Source organism: Astyanax mexicanus, chromosome 5 (genome assembly GCF_023375975.1).
Source record: "Astyanax mexicanus isolate ESR-SI-001 chromosome 5, AstMex3_surface, whole genome shotgun sequence".
NCBI lineage: Eukaryota > Metazoa > Chordata > Actinopteri > Characiformes > Acestrorhamphidae > Astyanax > Astyanax mexicanus.
Window position 1 is genome coordinate 46,907,561 of NC_064412.1, and position 19,237 is coordinate 46,926,797.

Sequence of the window (19,237 nt, forward strand, 5' to 3'; positions counted from 1 at the left end):
TGTATTGTTTGTCTGCTTTGGCAACAGTGTACCTTGTGACAGTCATGCCAATAAAGCTTTATTGAACTTGAACTTGAACTTGAGTGATGGTGAGGGTGATTAAGTGAGTGAGTGAGTGGTGGTGGGTAAGTGAATGAGGGTGGGTGATTGAGTGGTGGTGAGTGAGAGTGAGAGAGCGAGCGAGTGAGTGAGCTAGGGTGAGTAAGTGAGGGTGATTAAGTGAGTGAGGGTGAGTGAGTGATGATGATGATGATGATGTGAGTGAGTGAGTGAAGATGGGTGTTTCTGTCTCGCGCTTTTGTCTCCACCTGGCGGCGGTGCGGCGGTTTGGGCGCTGCTGGAGCTCCGCTGCTGTTCCGCGGAGTGGAGGGGATTCCGGTTAGTGCGAGAGCTCGGGCTCGCGCGTGTCTCCGTTCAGCTCTTCTTTAAACGGCTGGAGAGAGCGGGTATCGCGGTGTGCAGGCTGTTGCGCTGTGATTATTGTTATTAATAACAGTGATCAGCTCGGCGCTGGGAGATGTGGTGTCTCCGTCATGGCCCGGAGTCTGAGTCCATGGCTGTGGCTGAGGAAGCCCATCTACATCCAGGTAGGAGCACCAGGCTGCCCGGGCTCTACCTCCCAGCCGCGGGGACAGGGCTCCGGTGGGGCGGTGTGATGGTGGGATGGTTGGGGCTCTCCCGGTGTTTTGAGTCGCTGGGTGATCACCGGTTTGAGAAACTCCGGTTGGATTCAGTCTCATGCGAGGTGATGATTCCTTAGGGTTTGGTAGATACCTGTTATTAAATTGTTAATTGCTTAATGAATTAGATTAATAATGATTCATTGCTCGTGTTCTTATTTAGTGTTTTTATTGAGAAATTATCGCGTTTAAAACTTTTTCCAAATTATTTAAATTATCATAAATAATGAATTAATTATGCATTGTGCACTTATATATTGTACTTAAGAAAGACCTTTTATTACTTATATGTACATTATATATACGTATAATGTATTGATAAATGTATTTGAAAATGTGTATAAATGAGCAGAAATATATATTTGTAATGTTTGTAATTTGTAATATTTTTAGTACAAACCGTATGTTTCAATGTCTCACAGATATAGAAATACATGGCCGTAAATCTGTATTATTTTCTATACGAATAGCACTAGCTAACGTTAACTTTCCGTACCGTTAAGTGTCTCTTGATTTATGGCCAGTTTGCTCGTTTTCGGTTTGACAGTCTCGTGAGCTCGTTCAGTGCTCGCTACGCTACTGGGAAGCTGCGGTTGCTTAGCTACGTTGCTTAGCTACACTGCGCGCGGGGTTGCTGTAGCAACAGGGCGGCTGTGCGACAGTTTTTAACGCTGTTCCTATACATGCTGCTGTTATCCTGTGGCCACTTAACTAATGAAGCAGTGTATTGATCAGTTTGGTTTATTTGAACCGGTTCTAGGAGGGATGGATGAATTACCCAGACCCTGTATTACAGTTAGAGTATTTATACTGAAGGTATTATATTGCTGCAGTAACAGGATTAGCCCTCCCTTTACATCTCCACTAAAGTATTTACCTTCAAATGTAAATATGGAAAGTAAAAGGACCATGCCCAATTATCATTTTATCACAACAGGACAGCTCATTTTAGCAGAAAAGACTGTAGCTTTATATAATTTTTAATTAATTATTTGCTCACTGATGTCTAATAAAATGATTGTGCACTGCAAAACATATTTGATCTCTGATTCCAATCACTTCCATGTCAACAAGGTGTATAAAACCAAACCCATAGGCATGCAGACTCTTCTACAAACATTAGTGAAAGAATGGGACGCTCTCAAGTGCTCACCGATAGCTAATGTGGTACCGTAATAGGATGCAGCCCCAGACGTTAGACGTTAATGTTGAATGTTGGTCGTGACGTTGAATGACGTCTAATACTGTTATGTGTCTGCAGGGGCACCTGTCCAAGTCCAGTTGTGAAATTTCCTCACTACTAAATAGTCCACAGTCAACTGTCAGTGATATTATAACACAGTGGAAGCAACTGGGAATGACAGCGACTCTGTGCTCTGTCAGTGTAAAATAACAGAGTGGGGTCAGCGGATGCTGACGAGCATAGTGCACCAACTCTCTGCAGAGTCACTACATCACTACACACCTCCAAACTTCATAAAGCTTCAAATTATCTTAAGATCAGTAGAGTGTAGAGAGACTCATGGAATGGCTTTCTATGACCTAGTAGCTCCATCCAATCCTCACATCACCAAATGTAGTAATGCAGATGAGCAGATACTTTTGTCAATATAATGTTTGTGTAGTTTATTGAACAGCCTGGGTGTTATTGCACTGCTGGAAGCCTGTATGAATTTTGAGTGTATCTCTGTATGTGATGTGTATCCTCAGTGTACACCACCTCACTCTACTTTCACCTCCATTTAGGTACAGAAACGCCGTAGCTATATTGGGAACAATTGTACCTGTCAGCATAATAAACACTGACTTTACCACAGCTGAGAAATATTTTTAAACAAGAATAAACTATTATATTTTATTCATGATATTTTTTTTTGGATATGTTGTCCCATAATAGTTTATAATTGATAACAAATATTATTTTATGACCATTTTATGCCACTGATACATGCATAATTAAATAGCATAATAATGAAATGGCAATGTTTTAAATAATAATTTATCTTTATTTGGATATTCATTGAAATTGGTATGTAACTATTTTTAAATGTAATGAATAAAACATATATCAAATAAAGTAATCTTTTTAATAGAGCTTTGTATTAGCAAGAACGTGGGGGTTATACAATTCAATATATCACAATTCTGAGAGCAGGTGTTGGTTCTAAACTGGTTTGAATCCCGGATATGCAGCTTGCCATCAGCTACCGGAGCCCTGAGAGAGCACAATTTGCCTTGCTCTCTCTGGGTGGGTAGATGGCACTCTTTCCCTTCATCACTCCAAAGAGTGATGTTAGTCAGCACAAGGTGTCTGTGAGCTGCTGTATCAAAATCAAGTCCCTGCGCTTTTCTTTAAGCAATGATGCATCAGCAGTAGTTTAAAAATTGGAGGTGGCTGACTTTACATGTGTCGGAGGAGGCATGTGCTAGTCTTCACCCTCCTGGTGTTGTGGCATCACCAGTGATGGGGGATATACAGCTAAGTAGCAGCTGAATGGATGGGACAATTGTCCAGATAAATTGGGAGAAAATGGAGAAAAAAAATCAGAAATTAAAGGTATAAAGATGCATTCCCAGTAACCTACTGGTTACACACATGGAACAGTGTAAAAAGGCTATACACTATTATAATATATTTAATATTTATAATATATTATAAATATATTAAAAATAATATAATAGTATTTAATCTGGACATACCTTTCGTTTACTAGCCACCACCTCCCAGCTCCCGTGTGGAAGCAGTAAGGCCTGAGTCAGTGATGGCCAGAGCTGCCAGGTTTATGGTTTTCCCGCTTGTGGGTTGAAATTCAAAGGTCATGTGTTTTTAGGCAACTTTTTTTAAATTTACTGCAGCCGCTAAAAAGCATTCATTACAAAACATTCTTGTGAACTAATGCTGAGGACCTGAGAAGAGGCAGGATAAATTCAGAAAGCTACAACTGAGAAAGAGGATAGAGGGGGGTGCGCTGTGTATCACATCGTTTTAAAATCCCCACGCTCTGAGAGACAAACTGCACTTAGCTAACTGCACTCTCTAAGAATATTAAAAGTACAGACGTCACAACCAGAAAACAAACATGCATAGTCATCAGATACTGCAGCAAGAATCTCTCACACATCATTTCAGCACTTTACACACTATACCCACTGTGATAATGTGCTGATTTACTGACACTGAAATTTTTCTAAAATAAAATATTAAAAATTTTTTTATAATATAATGATAAAACTGCAATGCAAAACACAATAAAATGTCTCTTACAACCTTAAGTTTTTGACTATTTTAAGTGTCAGGTTTGAGACACACTTTGGAGTACATATTTTTACGGGACCTGGCAACCCTAATGAGAGCAGCAGTAAAGCTGGTGGTGGTGGTGGCAGTAGTGGTGTCAGGGGGATGGGTTTTGGAGCTACAGAGCATTTCTGGGCCACTTTACTCCTAATGAGAGTCGGGTCCAGACTGGAAAATAACCCTGCCTGCTAAGGCTGTCCAAGTTTAAGAAAGAGGTTTACAGTTACATTCAGTCCTGAAACTTGCTCCTTTAGGGATGGAGCAATCTGGCAATAAGATTGGACATTAGTCTCGTTATATGCAGAATTAACTGGATAGGGTATTGGATAATTAGGCTGATGTATTTTTCTGAACCCAGTGCCAGCATTGTGGGCAGCTACTGCCACTATAGGCTTAATAAACCAGGACCGGTATAACCTACAGACACAATACACTTATCCAGCGCAGTTCCATAACCCTGTCATCAAGTCATCATCAAGTGAGTAATCCAGCCAAGAAAAACTTGTAGCTCATAAAACGTAAAACAAAAACATGCAGATCTGTTGTTACCATGCTCACTATGTGGTATATCTCCTGTACTAAATTTACCTTGTGAAGTGCCCAAAAATAAAATTTTGTCTGTTCCTTTCTGTAGGCTCAGAATTTAAGTATAACATTTTAGAGTAAAACTCCTGAGAACAAATATCACTGAAAAACAAACAAACAAAAAAGTATTAAATTAATAAAGAATTAATATAAAGGTATTCCTTTAATATTATTTGGACTACAATCTTATACATGGACTCCTTTTTTATTTTGAAATTAAGTTATGCGACAATGTGACAAAACTGCTTATTGTTTTGGAAATGTAATAATAAACTATTTTTGGTTTTAATTTATTCACTGGTGAAATTGCCATGTTTCAGTTTTTCTAGATGTGACACTGTGCTCAGACTCTACTGAGCTGAAGCTGTGCTGAGGCTGTGCTGAGACTGAGCTGAGACTAAGCTGAGGCTGTACTGACAAGTACTCTGACTGATTTGAGATTGTGTTGAGGCTGTGCTGAAGCTGTGCTTAGTCTAAGCTGAGACTGTGCTGAAGTTATACTGAGACTGAGCTGAGACTAAGCTGAAGCTGTGCTTAGTCTAAGCTGAGACTGTGCTGAAATAATACTGAGACTGAGCTAAGACTAAGCTGAAGCTGTGCTGAAGTTATACTGAGACTGAGCTGAGACTAAGCTGAAGCTGTGCTTAGTCTAAGCTGAGACTGCTGAAATTATACTGAGACTGAGCTAAGACTAAGCTGAAGCTGTGCTGAAGTTATACTGAGACTGAGCTGAGACTAAGCTGAAGCTGTGCTGAGACTGAGCTGAGACTGTGCTGAAGTTATACTGAGACTGACCTGAGACTAAGCTGAAGCTGTGCTGAAGTTATACTGAGACTGAGCTGAGACTAAGCTGAAGCTGTGCTGAAGTTATACTGAGACTGAGCTGAGACTAAGCTGAAGCTGTGCTGAGACTGTGCTGAAGTTATACTGAGACTGAGCTGAGACTAAGCTGAAGCTGTGATGAGACTGTGCTGAAGTCATACTAAGACTGAGCTGAGACTAAGCTGAAGCTGTGCTGTGACTGAGCTGAGACTGTGCTGAAGTTATACTGAGACTGACCTGAGACTAAGCTGAAGCTGTGCTGAAGTTATACTGAGACTGAGCTGAGACTAAGCTGAAGCTGTGATGAGACTGTGCTGAAGTCATACTAAGACTGAGCTGAGACTAAGCTGAAGCTGTGCTGTGACTGAGCTGAGACTGAGCGGATGCTGTGTAGAGACTGAGCTGAGGCTGTTGCTGTGCAGAATGTGGTTTCTGTTAAATCTACTTAGAACTGTTTAAAGCTCAGAAGTTCTGGAGACCTGTCGAGAGGAAATGCTAATTCTTTAGCGTGGCACATGATTATGCAGGAGAGGCTTATCTCATGCTGTAAACCCCGAGTGCCGGGCGGCGGGAACTGAAGTCTGAGCAAGAGAGCTGCCCGGTCTGTCCAAACAAGGACGTCTGGGTGTGTGAGTTTGTTTATCTGCTGGAAGAGTGTAATCCGGCACTGTGACTGCAGCTTAGTCAGGGTTCTCCAGCTCTCGCTGCCTTCACACCCCGAGTTACACTTAGACTACTAATAGCAGGACTGTACACCAGCCTGCTTTGTGTGAGAGTGTACTTCTGTTTCTTGTTTCATCTGCTCAACATTTCATTTATTAATGTACATCCATTCCTGCATTTCAGACATGCTACACATTCCAAACACAGTTGGAATTGTAAAGCATTTACCACTTTGTAATGTTGCCATTCCTTCTCACTTAAAAACATATGTTAAGGATAACAAGTGATGAAGTGTTTCAGTTATTTTGTCTCATTCATTCTGTAAACATGTCTTAAAGTGTGTAAATGTATGGGGTTGTTAGCTTATTTATCGTTTTTAAAATTCTCCACACCTTCTCTACCGGGGACAGATCAGGGGCCTCATTTATAAAGAGTGCGTACGCATAAAAAGAGGGCAGAAATGTGAGTAAGCAACATCTCACGCAAGAATTGTGATTTATAAAGAAATACTTGGCGTGAAAACGAGCGTACATTTAAGCAAGGTTTGAGGCATGCGTATGCCTTCAAAAGTGTGCGGAGAGAGCGGGAATTAGTGGCATCATGTGGTAAAGTAGGGAATTGTAAGTAAATGCGCAAGCTTTTCTTCCTTCTGCATCTTAGATACCACATAAATCAAAATTAACAAAGGAAGATTAAGCATTACTTGTTTCAATATTTTTTTTCTGCATGTATAGTTAAAATTATTTCTGTATCTTATTCTGTATTATATGTATATGTAGTGTTAATTTTCCACTAACTTGTATATTTCGCTTTGTAGTTTTTTTCCGTTTTATTTGTATTATCTGTTTAATCTCACAGTTGTAAAATCTAAAGGTGCTATATACATATATATATATATATATATATATATATATATATATATATATATATATATATATATATATATATATATATATAAATATTATTATTATTATTATTATTATTATTGCAACAAATTATACTCTATAATAAAGAGAGAGGAAAGTGTTAAGGGCTTGTAATAGTTGCAGATAATTACGATCATAAACAGCTGTACATAATTGCATAAAATAACAGCTCTAAAAATAGGCAGAAAATAGTGAGGCACTGTCTGTTATAATGGCGCTTTTGGCATTACTTGAGGACGTAGCTAACCAACAAATACGGCGACAATGTGTTTTTTTTTGTGATTTTTTTGCGAATGATGATGACTGGTTAATAAGCCGATTTAGGTTTCCAACAGCCATTCTCATGGAACTGTGTGCCGAGTTGGGGACAGATTTACAGAGACCAACGTTGCGGAATCGGGCAATACATGTCCACTTACAGGTGCGGCAGGTGCGACGGGTAGCTTTCAGAGAGAATTAGCAGACAGGTCAGGAATATCTCAACCATCTTTAAGCTCCATAATGCCAGCCGTAGTAGCTGGCATAATCAGATTGACAAGTCGGTACATCAGATTTCCTTACACTGCAAATGAACAGGCTCAAATCAAAGCGCAATTTGCAGCAGTGGCCGGTTTCCCAAATGTAATCGGAGCAATTGACTGCACTCATGTTGCTATAAGAGCGCCGAGCCAGAATGAAGCTGCTTTCATCAACCGAAAGCAATTTCATTCTATAAACGTACAGGTTATTTGTGATGCGACCATGATTTTAACCAATGTGGTTGCTCGATGGCCTGGTTCAACACATGATTCCTTTATTCTGAGGAATAGTAGTGTAGGAAACCGGCTTGAAAACGGAGCTGTGCCGGATGGTTGGCTTCTTGGTAAGTGAAAACTTTAAAGTGGTTATTCAAGACTTTAAGCAGTTTTATACAATAATCTAATAGCAGCCTTATTTCTGCACCATTTTTATAGGCGACAGTGGCTATCGCCTCCAGCGCTGGCTTCTTACGCCATTCCCCAACCCACACAGCAGACCAGAGAGACGCTAAAATGATGCACACGCTTTGTCGCACTCTGTTGTGGAACGCACCATCGGGCTGCTAAAAGGCCGATGGCGTTGTTTAGATGCATCAGGTGGGAGATTGCTTTACCGTCCAGAAAAGGTTTGCCAGATTGTGAGAGCATGTGCTGTGCTACACAATATAGCACAGAAAAATGGTCTCTCCCTGTTAACTGCCAACCAACTTGAGACTCTCTCCAAGCAGTTAGACTGCGCGAGGACGTGATGCTTCGATTGTGAATAACTGAAGATCAACGCAAAGGTATTTTTTAACAAGTTCTTTTAATGTGCTTTACATTTCTGATAGTACCCCCTTTATTTCTCTCATCTCAGTTGTTAGCCTTTCAATTGCAGCAATTGTGCTGACTTGTGTTTGCAGCACAGCTTCAGTAAGAACACGACCATGGAAGGAGACACGTGGGGCACCGGAGACACCACTGGAGGCATGAGCAGCACTGGAGACTCCGCTGGAGGCATGAGCGGCACCGGAGATGCCGCTGGGGCCGGGTTGGCAGTCCTCCGCTTCATGGCCACTCTCAACATCCACAGTCCCATCTTTAAAAAATGTTCAATAAACAATTCTATGTAGCAATCCTAGTTTTCGTGTCTTTATTCAAATATATAAAATATATATGTTTAAAAAAGTTACCTGGTTCTTCTGTGCAGGGTTCATCAGCTAAGTCCGTGTCACCCTCCTTCTCACTTACCACTCCGCTTAACAGGGGTTCCCCAATTATTGAAGCCATCCTCTCGTGAAAAAGAGACTGTGCAGGTGTAGCCTTTCCTCCTCCAGTTGCAGTTAATTTTTTTCTGTGCAAAGCGATTTGCTTCTTTGCGTCGACTTTTAAATCTGACCACTTTTTCTTTACCTCTGCAATAGTTCGGCTTGTGGAGCTCACATTGTTTACTGCTGCAGCCACATGCTGCCACTCAACAAACTTGCGTTTGTTGGTAATGCCACTACTAAGGCCACCAAACAACACATCCTTCCTTGCCTCAACCTCTGAAACAAGGACTTCCACGTCACAATCTCCAAAATTGCGCTTCTTTGCTTTGCGTTCCTCCATCATCCCGATCAGAATGAATGGGGAATCACTCATTTAAATATTCATTGGGTGATTTGCATGGACCTTTTATGGGTAAATGTGGGCGGTACGGAGGCGGAGCGCGAGGCTTGGTCAGCTACGCACATTTATAAGCAGATTGTGATTTATAAAGAGGAAACTGCACACTCTCACTCCAGAACCTACGCAGAGTTTTATAAATGAGGCCCCAGGACTGCAGACAGACCAGTGCAGTACCTTCTTCATCCACAGCCATGCCTCTGTAATGTGTGCAGCATGTGAATGAGCATTATCTTGTTGAAAACTGCATGGGCATTCTTGTAAAAGATGTAAAAAAAAAAAATCTATTTTCTGCATTAATGCATCACAGAAGTGTACTGACACCATACCCCCATACCATGACAGAACTTGAATTATGTAATTGTTGCTGAGAAGAGTCTGGATTATACTTTTCATCTTTGGTCCACAGCGGATGTCATCCATTTCTTCCTAAAACGATCTGGAATGCTGATTAGTCTAAGCACAATACCCTTTATTTCCACTGTGTGTCGGTTCATTATCCCAGATTCGTCTGAGCCCAGTTGAGAAGTGGGTGGAGCTTCTGGACATGGTGAATATAAGGCTTGTGTTGTGTACAGTAAAGTTGTAAGTGGTATTAGTGAATATAGTAACTCTGTATTGTAGATAAGTGGGTGGAGCTTCTGGTGGTGAATATAAGGCTTGTGTTGTGTACAGTAATGTTGTAAGTGGTATTAGTGAATATAGTAACTCTGTATTGTAGTAGAGAAGTGGGCGGAGCTTCTGGACATGGTGATCATAATGCTTGTGTTGTGTACAGTAAAGTTGTAAGTGGTATTAGTGAATATAGTAACTCTGTATTGTAGAGATTGTTGGTGATAAAGGTTAGTACAGTAATCTCTTGTTAATGTGGTTTAATCAGCTGTTGTTGAATGATGGTTCTTGATTCAGCGCATTTAAGAGATTGGAGATACAGCATTACTAAAGCTAGCTCTTTCGCCGTACAGAGGCGCGTTAATTGGATTGTAGCCTGTGTGTTTACTGTGTTTAAACAAGTGTCGAACCGCTAGCTAATTTTACCCTGCCTTACCAGAACATTCAGGGTTCCTCAGTGTACCACTGTCAGGTGGCATTTACTAGCGCCAGTGTTCTCAAGTCTCACGCCACCCAGCCTTAGTGGAAATCTGGAAGGCTAAACTTTCTTTCAGGAGAGAAATCTGTGTAGCCTAACATCTAGCGCTCGTTTGATTTTTTTTAAGAAATACAGATTTGTTTACTTTACTTAACTTAGATTGTGTATTGGGATGTTATTTTAGGTAGATATGGGCCATTAGTGTAAAACTGTTCATAGTAAAAGGACAATTCACACTGTTCTCATTCCCCATTACATAATATCTACTAGAGACTATTAGGGCTGGGGCGACGCGTCGACATAATCGACGTCATCGATTACAAAAATACATCGATTTGCATAACGTGCGTCGGCGCGTCGTAAACATGGCGGCGCCTGTGGAGAGCATTAGAGGTTTCAAAAATTCCAACTGGCTGTTTTCGGGCTGTTTTAATGAGCGAAATATGATCAGAATTATGTTAATTAACACGGTAACATAGAAGCATAGAACTATTATTTAATTAAAATGATTTTTAAGAACAGCTAAACACAGTTCTGCAAGTCAAACGCGGAGGAGTTCACGTGCGAGAGAGAGAGAGAGAGAGAGAGAGAGAGAGAGAGCTACTCACAGGTGAACGTTCTCTTTGATCTCCTCGTGCTCATATTCTAGTCCCATTCATAATTCTGCAGCTCCCTCAGTGTTTTCTGTCGTATTTTGCGGCTAGCGCGAGCGCTTACAACTGACACCGCGGACCGCGAGGTGCCGCCGCGTTTGTGCCGAATCCGACTCTCTGCTGAATCTGACTCCCGCTTCGCGGACAGAATCGGCACAACACCTGCGCTGTAGAACTGCGGTAGTGAAAACAGCGCTTATAAATAAATTAGTTTAGTTTCACTTTCAGTTTTCGTTATTTTTTTTAAATAAAAATATAATAAAAAAACAGACGCCTACATCTCGGACTATTTTCTGGAGCCCGGGTCGGATTTACGGGCGGGCCTCGGGTCATGTCGGGTTCGGGCAGAGAATCTAAGCTCTAGAGAGCTTGGACTCCGGAGAGCAATCTCCAGCTACAAAAAAACGCCAGCGGGCATCTAAAGTTTGGGAGCATTTCACGCAAAAGGGCAACAATGTGGTCCTCTGCCATACGTGCAAAAGGAGCACTTGAAGCGCAAACATCCAGGAGCACTATGTCAACAGGGTCACACAGTAAGTTACCGTTTACATCAGGGTCTCCGCGGGTGTCCTTAAAAAGACTTAAGGCTGTCTACCAAAGGTTTTAAACCTGCCACAGGCAGAAATTATAAATTTTTGGTTTATATTTGTGCATGGCATTTCGCAGTTTCCAGAAACAGTAGCATTATTCATAAGTTCAGGTGTTTAGCTAAGCTAGCTGCCTTAAGTTATTTTAGCTAGCGCCGTCGGCGCTGCGGTGTCACACCGTTTTCTGTCACCGTCGGAATTTTGTGACCAGTGCTCACGGTTATGAGCGTTCATTGGCAAAACGGAAGCTTTCTATACCTACACCTTACCCTCAGCCCTAAACTTAACCGTTTTGGCCAGTCGGGGTAAACATTAGAAACGAACAGTTTCTAATCGGCCAGTGCACCGGTCTGCTGAGAACTAACTGCCAGTGGTCACAAAATCTAGCGGTCACAGAAAACAGTGCAACACACGGTTGTGGTGTATGGGAGCTTATCCATTTTTAGCGTTATAGATCTAAACAACGTGCTGTACATGTAAGTGATTATAAGTGTGGGGTTTGGTTTAGTAGGCTTGTGTTGTTGTTGTTGTTGTTGTTATTATATATAAATATAGTAATTTATCGTTTGCTTTAAAACGTAAAATAATTATTTAAATATGTTTCTCAATGAATAGATTAGTCGACTAATCGAAAAAAATAATCGTTAGAATAATCGTTTAAAAAATAATCGTTAGGGACAGCCCTAGAGACTATATCTAATAGAGATTATATCTGTCGTATAATTTATTTTACTTCAATCCTGTATATCTGCAGAGCTTTGTCTTCTGTTACAGTCTGGTGAAAATTTTAATTAGGAGTGTGCAATATCATATCATATACAATAATAACGCTACAATATAGTTAATATTCTTTTTGTTGCAAAAATTATTTTTAAATATTATTTATTTTTATTATGTTTTGTCATATCACCAAGAATATTGTTATAGTTCTGAATGCACTTCTGTTCAGTGCTAGTTTAAAGTAAATAAATGTATGTGTTTCTTTCACCAGTAAAACAAAGCGTTTGAGTTATAGTTTTATATAGTTTCAGATATTATGGGATGTCTTCATGCTGCACATTAAAATGGTCCCACATTGCAGACTCAAACTAAACACTTTTTTTTCCCCCTCTGAGAACTCTCCTTAGAATGGCAGCTGAGCTAGTATCTGTTAACAGCACCCAGAGAAAACCAGATGGAGCTCTTAATAATGTGGTTAAAAAAAGATTCAGAACTGGATTAAGATTAAAAAATAAAAATACCCGATTCATAAAAATATGCATGGATCAGTTCTAATCCCAGTCACCTAATACGGACAGATTGGGACATTCCTGTTTCAAACTACAGAAACCCATCAGTGTACCTTCTTTGTAATTATTGGTAGAGTGAAAGTGCTGACACTGCAGTAACTTTAGTTGTTTATGCTGTCTGACTGAATTATGTGTTTGGTATTGGGCGGTTTTAACTTGGTGTGGTGTGAAGCAGTGGTGTGTTGTTCAGGCTGGTGATCAGCCCACGCCGACGCTTTAATCGAAGGCTTTCTGTGTCATTTATTCAGCAGCTCTCGGCAACAGCTGAAGGCACCATCCATCACTGTTAAACTGTCCTTACAGTGCTGTCAGAAACATTGATATACTGGCTGACAAAGCACCTCATTATTTTACTGTCAACCACAAGTACCTATAAATAACTTCAAAAATATATATTTCATGATATGGTGGCTTGAGATGTTGTTCGGTGGAATGGTTTATGCTGTTCTTCAATTAATTTATGTTATGGTACATCACAATCAGTATATATAAGTAAAATACAAATGTATATATATATATATATATATATATATATATATATATATATATATATATATATATATATGTGTGTGTGTGTGTATATATGTGTGAATATGAATTTGAACAAAAAGTATGAATGTTATATGTAATATATAAATTATATATAAAAATATAGATAAATTAATGTAATTGGAAAAAAAGACAATGGTTTAGTTTATGCTGCAGTTTGGAACTTACATTTCTTTAATTTTTTTTGTTTTTTTTTTTGCAAACAAAATAAACATACATTTGAATAGGGTGTGTTGTGTATGGATATAAATCCAGTTACCAGTAAAAGTTTCCACTAATTTGACACAGTTCAAATAAATATCCTCTCTTTTGATTTGAGTGATTATAATCCAGTGTGAAACTGTAATTCTGTAATGTCTGATAATTACAGAGGAAATGTACTTCTGAACCATCACAGCCACTCAATGTGTTTACATCAACTTCATAATCAGATTAATGCAGAACATAAGTAAGTAATCTGATCAATGTGTTTACATGAACTTGTTTAATCGGATAAAGAGAAACTCACAGAATAAGACATGACGTAACCATCACAAAAACCTGAACTTCCTGTTGTTGTTTTTTTTTACTAGCACATTGAGCCGCAATATGATCATACATCAAATAGAAGATGAAGATTATTTAACTCCTTCAGTTTCAGCATCACTTCCGAAGCGTTTGTGCTGTGTTAAACAATGCTTTCTCATATCCCCTACTATTAGAGGTGGGTATAGTAGCCAAAAACTAAACTCACGTAATTCTTAAAATTTTTCTAATTGACTGACCTCTATGGCGTCACATCAATGTCAAAAGTCGAGGGCGCAAATGAGTGTTTCGCGCTCGAGTTTTGAAAGGGGTGGTTTTGACAGTTTGGGGGCGGGGCTGGGGTCACCTCCTTTAGCATTTACATTTACATTTACATTTATGGTATTTAGCAGACGCCCTTATCCAGAGCGACTTACAACAGTGCTTCGATGTTTCTTGAAATATCCAAAGCTAGTTTGTAGACTAGGATCAAGAGATACACAGCGAACGCTATTGGTGGACCGCCTACCTCCAAAAGCCGGAGGAGGGCGGAGAAGGAAGGACGGCAGGAGAGTTAGCTATCTGGCTATGCTAACATCCAAACAACCCGCTCTCCGGCGCGCTGGTTCTGTCTGACCGGGTTTAGTGCCCGGAGCGACCCACTCCACACAGAAACCCCATACCACTCAAAACACTAAAATGAACATCCACAGGCAATCACATAACAGTTGTTTACCCTTCGATGTAAGGTCAAAGTATTTTAATCAAAGACACAAGGGATTCTCTAGAAATTTGGAAGTTTTCTCGCCACTCTTCAGCAACAACTACTTCACCAGATGCTTGTTCATCCAGGCCTGGTCCAGAATTGGAAAGGTTTGTGATAACCTCTGGAGGATCACGCAGCACATTTTGCTTCCGCTGTGTTAGGTAATGTGAGAGTAACATTAAATTAAGCTGTAAACATGGTATTAATCCACAAATCACAGAGAGAACAAAACCAATCCAGGAGCTGTTGTGGTTTCAGGCTAATTCAGGCTAAGCTAATGTAAACAAAGAGTAGACATGCGCAGACTCGCTGTGTGACATCAGTATTTTTAGAAAGCATCATTTTCTTCGTCCACATGGCTCCGCTGGTAGCGGTTTCAAAAATCCCCACTTTGGAAGGCATTTTCGAAGGCTCAGCTTTCAGTGCCCGAAAAAGCTGTTTTCATGTGGATGGAAGGCAAAAACCTTAGTCTTTCAAAATAGTCAGATTCTTGTGGACGGGGCCTTAGTTGGGTAGTTCTTGCCATAATATGGATTAGAACATTGATAGCGTCACACCTGACACACGTTTACCTGCCACTGTTTAGATGTTTACTTTACCAGTCCATTACTCAGCATGTTTTCTCAGTTCTTAAAGCGGAAAACTGCAGGTTTTAGGGTGGTAGAGAATATATATATATATAATATTATATAACTGATATAATATGATATAACTGCTGGTTTGGTCAGGACAAGGTTTGGGCAAGTTTCGTTAGAGCGGGGCGTGGCAAACCTCCTCATTTGCACATTCTCTGTCTGTGGACCTCGGGGGCGTTACTTACGGCTTTAAAAGACAGTCTGGTGGCGCTGATTTCCTATATCGCCCACAGCTGTGCGCAATTTAGACTCCTATTTTATCACTTACACTCGCCAAGACATCAGCTGTTGTGTGAAGACCCTCTCGTGTGAAGACCAACTCGGGTAAAAACCCACAGCTACTCCTACCATGGTCTCTTAGTTGGTGACTGAGAAAATGCCTCCACTAGGCTCATTTTCATCACTCAATGTAAATGATGCCACTGATGCTCCACACTAAGCTCCTGTTTGGACAACCTCTGTGCTCTAACATCTCGAGCCATTCCCTCAGCCCACTCCTTATCCACTGGGGTTCCCCAGGGATCGGTACTGGGACCCCTTCTCTTCTTAATATACACCACCTCTCTAGGTCAGGTCATCCGCTTGCATGGCTTTTCCTACCATTGTTTTGCTGATGACACCCAGCTTTATCTGTCATTCTCACCTGAAGATCACTCAATCTCTGCACGGATATCGCAGTGTCTCTCTGACATATCCTCATGGATGCAGGAGCATCACCTTCAATAAAATCTCTCAAAGACTGAACTTCTGGTTATACCAGCAAAACCATCTTTTCAACACAACTTCTCTATAAGTATCGACTCTCTCTCTCTCTCACCGACAAAGGTTGCTAGGAACCTGGGTATTATGGTTGATGGCCAGCTCTCCTTCACGCACAATGTGGCCTCAGTTGCTCAATCCTGCCGCTTCGTGCCGTACAACATCAGAAAAATTAGACCGTTTCTGACGCAACAGGCCACCCAACTCCTGGTACAAGCAGTCGTCATCTCAGGCCTCGACTACTGCAATACCCTGCTAACTGGCCTCCCAGCCTGTGTAGTAAAACCACTCCAAATGATCCAGAACGCAGCAGCACGTCTGGTCATCAACCAGCCAAAACGGGCACATGTCACCCCGCTGCTCATTGAGCTCCATTGGCTACCAGTTGATGTTTGCATCAAATTCAAAGCTCTTACAATCGCCTACAAGGTGATGACAGAATAGGCTCCTTCCTACATGAATTCACTCCTGAAGTCTTACGCTGCTCTCCTCCAATGAACGTCGCCTCGCTCTACCAAACACTCACACAAAGCAATCCAGACTGTTCTCATACAGAGTTCCCCAATGGTGAAACAAACTACCTTCCACTACCAGATCAGGAGAATCTCTCGCTATCTTTAAGAAACTCCTGAAGACATCGCTGTAACCATCAACTATCTCTCTCACCGGCAAAGGTTGCTAGGAACCTGGGTGTTATGGTTGATGACCAGCTCTCCTCCACGCACCATGTGGCCTCAGTTGCTTGATCCTGCCGCTTTGCACTGTACAACATCAGAAAAATGTGACCGTTTCTGACGCAACAGGCCACCCAACTCCTGGTACAAGCAGTGATCATCTCACGCCTCGACTACTGCAATGCCGTACTAACTGTGTACTAAAACCACTCCAGATGATCCAGAATGCAGCAGCTTATCTCGTCTTTACCAAGCCAAATCGGGCACACGTCACCCAACTGCTCATTAAGCTCCATTGGCTGCCAGTTGCTGCTCGCATCAAATTCAAAGCCCTAACAATCGCCTACAAGGTGATGACAGAACAGCTCCTTTCTACCTGCATTCACTCCTGAAGGCTTACATTACCTACCGGCCGCTGCGCCGTTCCCCAGTCTTTAAGAAAATCCTGAAGACAGATCTCTTCAAAAAGCACTTACTCTCCTAACACCTCTAACAAACTAACTCCCTCTAACCTCATTTCTATCTTCCCCTCCTTCACTCCTCTATCCCATTATTTCCCTTTGACCTCCTTTAGGTCCTGTCTGAAAATGTGTATTTACCCTTAACTTCTATTACTATTTGTACTTCGCTATTGTAAATCGCTTTGGACAAAAGCGTCTGCCAAATGTAGTGTAATGTAATGTAATGTAATTAATTAAAACATTGCCTGGATATGAGGTCAGGGTTGCACCCCACTGACATCCACCTACCAAGCCTACCTCTGTTAATGACTTGAAATCAGGTGTATAAAGTAGCTGCATTTTACAAAAACTTTTTTTTTCATATTTTTCAAGGAAAACATTTTTACAACAGTTGTTATAGCTATTTAGAAATGAGCAATGGTTTAAGAAGTTTATGGGGCTCAGAGTCCAGCGGGTAAGCACTGCCACTATGATTGGAAGATCGCTGGTTCGAATCCTGGTCATGTAGCTTGCCATAAGCTGCCAGAGCCCTAAGAGTAAACAATCGACTTTGCTCTCTCTGGGTGGATAGATGACGCTCTTACCCCTCATCACTCCTAGGGGAGTGTCAGTAAACACAAGGCATTGTGAGCTGAGGTATCGGAACAAAGTCACTGCCCTTTCCTAAATTGTGATGCTGCATCAGAAGCAGTTTGAAAAGAGGTGGTGGTTGACTTCACATGTATCAAAAGAGCCATCTACAATTCTTTACCCTCCTGGTGCTGGGGAATTACTAGTGTTTGGGGGAGTCCTAATGAGTGGGTTGGGTAATTTGCTTTGTAAATTGGGGAGAAAATGTGATAAAAATAAGGAGATGCCAATACACAACATTACTATATGCACACATTGTGCTACTATACCCCCAAGCCTTGATAGCAGCCTATACATTCACTTACAGTATATAATAGGAAATACATATATGTAATTTAGTCGTTTTATTGTTTGTTTTTCTGTTTTTTAAGTGTATAAAGCTGACAGTATGACAGCAACTGATATTAGCTGCCATATTTTTCTCTCTACAGCACAATGGATCGTTTGTAGGTTGTAGGTAAATTAGGACACTCTCTTGATTTTATTTCACAGCCTCCTGCCTGTCTTTGTTGTTTTTTGCTGTGTGAGAGGAGTTCAGCTGTTGTGTGACAGACACAGTTTTCACTGGGACGGATTATTTATTTGACTGAAGAAAAAGAGCACTGTAAGCAGTGAGTCCTGCAGGAAAGGGTGGAGACATACAGAACAAAACCCCAAAGAAAACTCACGGTACAATCTCACAACGTTTACTAGTCTCGACCACATACACTTATTGAAAAAAAAAGTAATAATGCAGAAAGAAGCTGACTGTTGGATTGGTGATTAATCTGGAGACCAGGCAGAATAAGGAAGTGTTATAATCTGGTGGAGACATTTCTGGTAACTCTTGCTGTGTGTGGGTAAACATTATCCTGCAGAAAGATGCTAGTTGGGAGTTCTGCCATGAGAGGCAATACATATGTGTCCACAGGATGTCCTGCACATATCACTGAACGGTCGTATGTGATGTTCCCCAAATCATCACACCAGCAGTTGGGGCAGTTTGTTGTTCCAGAGCAAAAACAGAATTAAAATAATTACCACAACACCTCCACCACAAGAAATGTAACCATTTTAGGGCTGGCCCGAATAGCGTTTTTTGAGCTCCGGATATTCGGCACTGATTCGAAGCAAATATTCGAATATTAATTTTTTAAAAAAGAGGTAAAAAAAAAAAATAATAAAAAAAAGCAAATCACGGCCCCTTTAATCCACTGAAAAATGTTCAATTTGCTCTGACCGACGAGACATATTCACCCCGGATTTTTGGTGTTTTTATCCCGGATTTTTGTGTTTTCACCCCATATTTTTTCTGTGTTTTTAGCCCAGATTTCTTTGTGTTTTCATCCCGGAATTTCTGCTGCCCCACACCGCGGCTTATCCGCTGCGTAAGCAGGCTAGGAGGCTGCTGCTGCACGGTTTCTCCGCTGCACAAGCCAGCCCAGTAAATTGCTGTTTGTGTTTTCACACTTAGGCTATTTGCTTAAAAAAACAAACAAAAAGAACGTTTGTTCAGGAAGTATTT

The 19,237-nt window shown here is 40.9% G+C and overlaps 1 protein-coding gene across 1 annotated transcript in view; it reads left to right on the forward strand.

Annotated features, from left to right (window-relative positions):
• Positions 1–251: 251 nt before the first annotated feature.
• dipk1ab (divergent protein kinase domain 1Ab) overlaps positions 252–19,237 on the forward strand; it is a 60,587-nt gene continuing 41,601 nt past the window's right edge. The window contains exon 1 of the mRNA XM_007233608.4: positions 252–587. Coding sequence (XP_007233670.1) covers positions 534–587 — 54 coding nt within the window. The 5' untranslated portion in view covers positions 252–533. The remainder of the gene's footprint in view (positions 588–19,237) is intronic.